Source organism: Amphibalanus amphitrite, unplaced genomic scaffold, assembly GCF_019059575.1.
Source record: "Amphibalanus amphitrite isolate SeventyFive unplaced genomic scaffold, NRLGWU_Aamphi_draft 000328F_arrow, whole genome shotgun sequence".
Taxonomy (NCBI): Eukaryota; Metazoa; Arthropoda; class Thecostraca; order Balanomorpha; family Balanidae; genus Amphibalanus; species Amphibalanus amphitrite.
The window spans coordinates 535,215-544,234 of record NW_024881823.1 but is presented as its reverse complement, the minus strand read 5'-3'; the positions used below and the strand labels follow the sequence as shown (position 1 = coordinate 544,234).

At 47.5% G+C, this 9,020-nt stretch overlaps 1 protein-coding gene across 1 annotated transcript; it reads right to left on the bottom strand.

The window, feature by feature from the left end:
* Nucleotides 1-3,745: 3,745 nt before the first annotated feature.
* On the bottom strand, nucleotides 3,746-8,326 carry LOC122388619 (beta-1,3-glucan-binding protein-like). The gene is made up of 5 exons (XM_043379825.1): nucleotides 8,242-8,326; nucleotides 7,677-7,881; nucleotides 7,165-7,319; nucleotides 6,115-6,398; nucleotides 3,746-4,519 (listed from the first exon to the last, which is right to left on the bottom strand). Exons 1-5 carry the CDS (start codon nucleotides 8,301-8,303, stop codon nucleotides 4,011-4,013), a joined length of 1,215 nt encoding a protein of 404 aa, XP_043235760.1. The 5' UTR covers nucleotides 8,304-8,326; the 3' UTR covers nucleotides 3,746-4,010.
* Nucleotides 8,327-9,020: the final 694 nt, after the last annotated feature.

Genomic DNA, 9,020 nt, shown 5'->3' with positions numbered 1-9,020 from the left:
TATTATGAAAAAAAATTCTAGCTACGCTAATAAGAATTAAATTTGCTGATCATACAAGAGGAAGTATACCTAAACAAATATTGCTAATAATGCTCTTGATTTTTGCTTGGAGCATGACATTCCAAAGCCAAAAAATGTAAACAATCGGCAGCAAGCCGCGCAGCACAGTTCAAGTTACTGGCGTGTGTGGGTTTTATTGGATTTTGAATTTATATTAATTTTTCTTCCAAGTTACTTCTCATTAAATATTGCTTTAATATTTGTTCACATCTTCTACGCAATTCTGGAGTGGTTCAGAGCAAATATAAATAAAGCCGAACAAGAAATGGCATTACCTGAGGCACCTATCTAACTACCGATCACTGTTGATAGCAAGGAGCACGGCAGACTAGCCGACAAGTTATCTGAAATATTAAAGGGACACTCCCACCTTAACATTAGTTTTGAGTTGAGATAGCCAAATTGGTGGCCATGGCCTGCAAATACCGGTTTGGGCACTCACAACATCGACAAATGCTTTAATTCGGAGATATGGAATTTCAAACTTGCAGTTTTCGGATTCTAAGGTGCTAGTGCATTGGTATGCCCCCTTAGAATTTGTGACGTCAGCGGAGATCTAACGATTTTTAAATCTTTTACTAAAACGTTTGGTAGCACGCGGTGGTATATGCTGCTTTGCGCGCAACAAATGCCGCACTTTCAAATAAAGTCGCTCGGAACAGCGGAGATCCCAAAAAGTAAACAAAAGTAAAAGTCTAATATCTTGAAAACCGGTGAATATTTTTCGATGAAATTTGGTAGATATTCGTTTTCGCTCTTTCTGAACCGAGCGACATCACTTTCGTGCTAATTCATTAACTTTTTTGAAGGTGGGAGGGTCCCTTTAATTGAATCAAGTTTTAAATAATCGAAGGGGCTACCGACGACTTCAAATATGTAGAATATTTCGGAATCATTCGGCAGACTGAACCTGAACGGAAGCGGGAAGCCGGTGATAAATTGAATCATTTGGCCACAACACAAGAGAAATATGGACATTGGACAGCATATGGGTACTGCAAAGAAATAGTAAAAGTGGGCGATGAAAACGAATGTAATGAAGCGTTGTGACTTGTGATGCAACATGCTGGGCATGTCAATCAAGGCGTTGCTGGCTGGACTGGACTTCAGTTCTTCCTCTCGCCCTCACCAGCTATTTACTTCCTCTTCGGTAAAACGCTGTATAAAGAGCACGGTGTAATAATCACGGTGAGAAAGATTTGAAACGCTTTTGGACTTTTGTGTTATCAAAATACATTGTGAACTGTCGTTCTTTTTTAAGTGGAAAACTCAATGTAATCGGGAATGCGAATGAAAAAAGGAATTCCCTGTTGTGTTTCTGCATGATGGGGTGATTTTAATCGCAGTGATCCCACGATGAGATATAAGCCTTATAAAAATAGCTGTTCTGGGGTTTAATTTCAATATGAGCCCTGACACATGATACCCTATATGTATATATCCAGCAAGAAATAACCATTATGACCTCTAAAACTTTTTGCGTAGCCAGTGGCATGTTTTTATCATACGTTGTATCGACGAAGTCAATAAATTTGTAACATTATCATGCAAAAAAATTGATATATGCCAAGCTGTTTATCAAAGTATGCCACAAAAAGTAGCATACTTTCAATGCCAGCAAACTCGGCAAACAGCTGTTGAAAAAGCAGATCGGCGTACCAGAGGTACCTCAAATGTAATAGTATGCCAAAAAACGACGGACTTATGCAGTCATACTTTGTCTTGGTCTTGAATAAGTATCCCATTACGAAGTTTGGTGAAACTGAATATGTCCTAATATGCCAAAAGTGAATATGTATACGCCGCCGTAATGGAATATATTCACTTGGTGAAATCGGGCCCTGCTCGGGAATGGCACTAGGCCGACCGAGCAAAAAAAAAAGAGATTCTGCTCTGAAAAATGCCTTTTAACTTTTTGGTAACGTCCTAAACACTAAACAGCGTGGTTCCCGCCATCCTAGATTCCTTGTTAACTGCAGCTCAATCCACAACTTCAGACCTCTACACACAGCCAGGAAATTATATTATATATAAACGGCAGAAATTCCAGCAAACGTTTAGTGTGTCCAGTGCTCACATAGCCGGATGCGCCCCACCCCGTTTACCGACTTCACCTGGCCTTCAAAGCAACTTCTGCGACTGACCACAAACAATTACCGTAAAGAGTGAAAACTGAGCGCAGGAGATCCAAGATCCGGGCTCTGAATGCCATTTAGCTCTGCATAGTGGGATGTTGTTCCCACTAGTTACTCACTGTCGTCTGACTGGGGGTAAACTGTCTATGCCGGACGGTCCAGCCGACACGTTTCCCAGGATGTCACTGCATCCAAGCATTACCTATCTCATGTACCTACCTATTGCTTCAAGGTTGTGATATTAATACATATAAGAATCGGGAAATATATACCAGGTATAGGCTATGAATTTTTCCTTCTGTTGCCGTACCCTTTCCTGTTTCTCGTTGTTTGTAACTCTTGCTGAACGATGCATCATTGACAGCCTGCTTTCCCGTAGGTACTTATCTTCCACGCTTCAGGCATTGACTGCCAGTGACGACACGAGCGAAGCACCTTGGACGTTTGGGGAGCCCAGACCTCAAAATGCCCCTCCTGAGACTTGCGGTCTGCCAGCGTGTTCAGGGCTGGACCATAAGAGATTGCGTAGAACATGGGTGGGACCCGGACCAGCGTATGGCGTCATGTTATTTGGACGAAGGCCGGAGACATCAGGCGGTGTAATGACCATCGAGTCATAATTGGGGGGGGGGGGGGGTCCGAGGTCGCCTGAAGCGTGGTCACTGGGCCGAGCCCGGCGGTCGGGGCGCACATCGACCACTGACTGGCCACGCACAGTTAGTCGCTGATGGACTCCCGCCGAGTCATGATGCGTCTACTTTAAGGTTTCTGACATTAAAAAGTTTTTTTCTTTACTAGGATTTCATTTTAATTATAGGTCCGTTATTGTTGCTTGTTTCGCTCATTCAAAGTTCAGTTCGCTATTCTAAGTTTCATTCTATTTTAGATCGTTGTCAGTATCATCATTAAATTATGAGCTCGTGAGAAGGCACGCTTCTTCTGATCATACCAACACGATCCTCACACCCGGTAATAAAAACCAGCGTTCCCAGCGGGTTTTTCGCCGACTCGGTCGCGCCACTGAAGTCGGTCACGACAGCACCCGTCTCCACGGTGTCAGTGATCGGCGTCACGCCGGTGAACCCCAAACGAACCCACCTCGAACTGCACTCTGGCCGGTCACGGTGGTCGCCCACAGTCTTCGGAGAGCGACAACAGCAAACGGACAGAGAAGACTGAGGGTTGTGGGCGGCAGTAATGGACTCCGTGCTGCTGGTCATGTCACGGACCCGTGCCCCGCGCTGCGGGTCAGGTCACGGAACCGTGCAGAACCGGACCGCCCCGCTAACGCGTGAGACCACCGGACAGCAAACGGCTTTCCGGTTTGGTGGTAAGAAACTATCGGATAGTGACGTGCGATTGCATTGTGATCTGTCCCAAAAGCTGTTTTGTTGTATGGATGATCACTTTTTTGGTTGTGCATATTGCAGTAACATTTAAGCCTAAGGGGGGATAAATGTTCACTATTTTGTCATAAATATTAGTTTTATACTGCAGCTATATCATTGAAATGAGCCGTAGAATGCTCGGCGATTAAAAACTTCGAGAAGTAAGTACTCATTTGTGTTTATTTTTCGAACACAGTAACGCGTAGCAAATCCATTTCGAGATTGTTATGAATTACAATTATCAATGTTCTGCGACACTACACGCCCTCATTAAAACAAACTTAACCCTCAAGACTCAACGCATTCGCAAATGTGTCACATGGGCTCCAGTAAGGACCGTCGACAGCAGGAGCACACGATAAGCGTTACCACTCATTTGTATACCAGCTGAGTATCAACGGTTCCACGCTCGCCACATGAGGCGACCTTACAGAGCATAGACGCGAATGTAATCCACCTGCATGGCGGTGTCGTCGCCGGTCCAGGTGGGCAGCCACTGGTCGCGACCCTCCCAGAAGTCGCGGTACGCCGTCGGCGAGGTGTTGTTCCACGGCTTGGCGCCGTTGCCGTTGATGTAGGAGTCCTCGAAGAAGGTGCCGGAGCCGGCCACGCCCGTGCCGCCGACGGCCACGTTCAGTTTCAGGTAGAACTCCTGGTCGAAGGGCGCCATCTTGGAGCGTCCCTGCCACGGGTTGTCCCTCCAGGTGTCCTGATCGAACTCGCCCAGCTCCCAGAAGCCGCCCTCCGGCGGAGTGACGTTGCCGATGTCGGCGCCGTCGACGCTGAAGGTGATGCCCTCGGGCGTCCACTCCACGCCGTACACGTGGAAGTCGGCGTCGAAGCCGGCCTCGTCGTTGAGCTCGTAGTGGGTGCGCGGCCACTGGTTGGACGGGAAGTCGGCGCCCCAGTGCATGGTGGAAGCGACCTGCTTCACGCCTGGAACGAAAACATAGATCGCTGAAAATCCGTGTAATATTTCACAATGAAAACGCACGATTTATGCTCTAAATGTTCTCAAATGCTTAAATGCATAATTCATGCTTACAATTATGGCAGAACTATATATGTTGGTTTGGGGACTTTTGTGAGTTTTAACGGAGAAAGTCGACGGACTGACGTGCTTTGACGCCCTAACTCACGGGCCCGGGGCTATAAATAAAACGGACTTCTTTCGAGGGCGGCACAAATGCTACAAATCATGAACCCACGGGCTCGCACCCCAGCTCAAGTTTCCCCTCTCCTGAAGGCTGACATTTGACATTGGATCCAAGTGTGTCGTCTTTCCTCCCCGCCCCGCCCCTCCCCTCCCTGAGGCGTGATGCGCCGCCGCGCCGGCTGGGGGGAGGGGTGGGGAGGGTAGTGCGCCGGAGACTCACATCTCCACCAATCAGCGTTCGGCGGTACTCGAGACAGCTGACTACCGCGTCGCAGCAGAAGTTTGAGCGCGGTGAGCGGGGCGAGTGATGTGGTTGTGCGTGGGAGTTCGTTGTGAGCTGTTTTGGTGAAGAGTTGGTGATAATTGTGACCTTTAGATGGGTGAGCAGTGAGCTGTTGGTGTCAGGGTGGACATCGGGCAGTGGTGGCTAGTGATTGATCATATACGGTGGCTGTGCCGGTGGTTGTTTTTGCGAGTTATCTGACTGCTATGCCATGATGGACCACGGCCGACTGCCGAGCTCGGCGATCTAGCAAGGACTCAGCAAGCTTCAACTGCGTACTCCTGCCTCCTGCATGGTGATGTACCGATATTTTTGACTCAGGGTATATTGAGTGACGGGTAGGACGAACTTTGGTAGGAATTTCTAGTATAACTACTAGAAAACCTACTATATGTGGTCGGGACTAGCAAAAAGTTAGTTCAAACTAGAATATGGTAGCGCTTATGGTTGGCAGTCATGACGCGCACGTGACATTCATTTCTTAAATTTCTTAAATAACAGGTTTTAGGGGCCGATTAGTGGGCAGATTCATTCTATTAGCTATTAATAATTGATTATGCAAACATTTAAGAATCTACATCATTCAATTCTAGCCAAAATCATGCGGCGCTCCCAGGATTCGAACTCACGACCCTCGGATCCGTAGTCCGGTACGCTACCGACTGCGCTACCGAGGACCGCGCTCCGACGATCGGAGAGGCGGATCGTGGGTGCTGGCGTGCAGAGAAATCTTTACCCTGTACGCCGTAGAAGATCGGCTGGGTTTCGTAAAAAATGGTAGAGGAATTGTCGAAAGAAAATTCATCGATCTATCATTTGAGACTAAGAACCATTGATTCCTTCAAAGGTTGACCGAGATATTGCTCGCCGAAAACAGGCCATTTAACATGTAAACCCTATGGGCTGGTAGGAAATGTACGCCGTGGAGCAGCAGTGCTACCAACTAACTTCGGCGGGGGCCGTTTTTGACTAACCACTTGCATGCCTTACTCATACTCGCACATCGTAACTTCTTGGCTATCTCAATGATTGTGTTTCATTACATATGTCTTTATGCTGACGGGACCCCCCCCAAACCTCCCCGCTCCGTACCGATCTGGAGGTTGTCGGAGGGGCGCAGCAGGTCGCGGTTGCCGCGGCTCTCGACGATGTCGATCTCTCCGGAGGTGGGCCAGTTGCCGTAGACCTCGCGCACGGGCATCATCCAGATGGCGGGCCAGATCCAGTCGCCGGCCGGCATCTTGGCGCGCGCCTCCACGCGGCCGTACTTGAAGCTGAACGAGAGCGGCGTGCGCATAGCCGCCGACATGATGGGGTTCAGGATGTGCTCGTAGCTGCCCTGACGCTCGCAACCGTAGTTGAGCGGGTTGGTGCACCTGAGGGAAAAAGAGAAGGGTTACCTATGACTTACGAGAGAATCATGCGAAGTGTGAAGTATACTTTCAATTTTCAGCGTGTAAGAAATTACAATTTCGTATAAATTTTTTTCCCAAGTTACCGGAACTGAATGAGACGATTTGTTTATCATATCGGTCTGACCCGACAAATGGTCTTTGAAGTGGACCCGGCATAATGCCTCTCTATATTGGGATCCAATGTCACAAAAGCCTTTTGTAACAATACCACATGCCCCATTAAATTCTAAACTGGTGCTGATTGCTGAGCATGTTATGTAAGGCCCGTTACAGATGTCAAGTTACGTTATTCAAACACGCTGATATAAGTACCACGGAATTTTACCACGCGAACAGATGCACAGCTTCTCACGGTGTATTGGTGGTAGTGTGCGTTGAGATTGACAGTCTGAAGTGATATATATATATAGATTTGGGGATACCTACTACATACTTGTCGAACGGAGACGTTTTTAAGGCAGTTATGCAATTCTTTTTTGCATTTCTTTCGCTTTCGTCGACTGGGAAAGAAGATGGCAATGAAAGTATCGTGTTTTTTTTCGATTTGACATTGGACAGAAATCCTGTTTTTATATGGTCTGGCGACTAGCAACACAGAGTGATGAATTGTTGCTGACTGTTGGGCGGTGCACATTCAGCATTTTCCGTGAATTTACTTATTGTGAGGAATGTTATTTGCAGGTAAGCCAACTAAACGACTAAACTTCCGTCCCCCGATGCCACTCACTGGTCGAAGGGCGCGCCACCGTGCATGTTGAGGGTGCCCGAGTAGAGGTAGTCCTCGCCGTAGCGCTCGGCCGTCAGGGTGGGCCTCAGGTACAGGACGCCGTCGCGGATGTAGCTGTTGGTGCGGTTGTTGTTGTATCCCTCGAACTCGTTGTTCTGAGGACAAGGAGACATGTTTTAAGGACACTGCATAGCGCATAATTGCATAATGCTATGTGAAAGGGGTTTATACCGTAAACGTCAAAACGCTTTTAAAAGAATCATGGAGATGCATGATTTATAAATGTCTTCAGAACATCTGAATTATAGTTATTTCGTCATGAGGCCCGGCCCACCCACGCTCCAGCATCTCCCAGATGCCTTCCACTCCACCACCAAACCCCAACATCCTTCCGAGCTCGTGGCGACCCTGGAGGCCTATAGAGCTAAACAGACAGAAATTTGTTGGGAGTGGAGACCCCACATTCACCCAGTCCAGACTCCACAACGTCTCGCCCCCCGCCCTGTACTCACACCGCCGCCCCAGAGGGTCAGCTCATGCTGCCAGGTGGCCAGGTCCAGCTGGTCGAAGTTGTCCTCGAAGATGAGCTCTCCGGCCGTGGGCACCTTTCCCCCGTTGTAGGTGGTGACGCTCGGCTCAGCTGAGACTGCCAGGGCGAGCCCCGCACTCAGCAGCAGTGCGGCAAACATCTCGGAAGCTTGATGGGACACTTGTCCTCTGAAACGATGTGCGTGTTATTGGTCAACTCCGAGGGAAAAGTTGTACGATGTACACTTAAGCATAACTAATTACATAGCTGTTTTTCGGACCACTTGCTTAGAAACTGATGATCAAAATAGACATTTTAGAAGTAGCCATTCTTACTCCAAATAATTATCCAAAGTAAAGGGGCCAGAAAAAAGTCCACGACTTTTCGATTCATGCCGTTTTCAAATACCCCGAACTCGGTAAAAAGGCATACTCTGTCACGTGTAGCCGCCTGAACGTCACCTTTGTGGCATTTACCTATAATACGAATGGCCACAGTTGATTTGGTCTGAGCCTGATTTTGTCTACTAAAGCTCCTCGGTGCCTTACCTTGTAGCTTCTTCCGCACACAACTGCGGCTGCTGAATGAAGGAAGAACATTTTAGGACCATTTTATACGCGCGCACAGGTGCGATCGTACCACGCCGGGATGACCGTCCACGCGCTGGGAACGCACCGGCTGGTGCGCCGGTCACGTGAGGCCGGGTCGCATGTGTGCGCTATGACGGGAGCACCGCACAGTGGACAAAACCGGGGCACTGTATGGTCAAAATGATCGAAATGATTCTTATTTGCGTATTCCTATGATTTCATATGCTTTGTGCTAAAAAAGTTGTTTTTGCCGTTTCATTGCTACTGACTTGTTATGACTACTGCAATAACCCATTTTTTATATTCTTCTCCGCTAACACAAGGCTATAGCTGGTTCAATCATCCCAATATGAATACGTTTTAAAATCAATTTCTTTCAATCCAGGTGGAATTTTATATCGAGAGTAGGTATAAGAAATCACTAAGCACTTACTTAGCAGCGCTTGGGATGTGTGGATACAAACTAAACTAAACGAATCAAAGGATTTGTGAACACTAAATGCGTGGATCCTAAATTATTAACCCATTTCTGATCGAATGGTCTCATCCTAAAATCAATGTGACTATAAAGCCGCATTGAGCCGATTTTTTCTTTGCACAGTGCCCACCTTTTGCTAATAAATATTCATGGCTAAAATTCGTCATATGCATATTGCATAACAGCACGCACAAGAGCCCGTGCCGTCCCACTGTGCGCCGGCGAAAAAATAGCTGTCTCTGTGGGAATCATAGTGTGG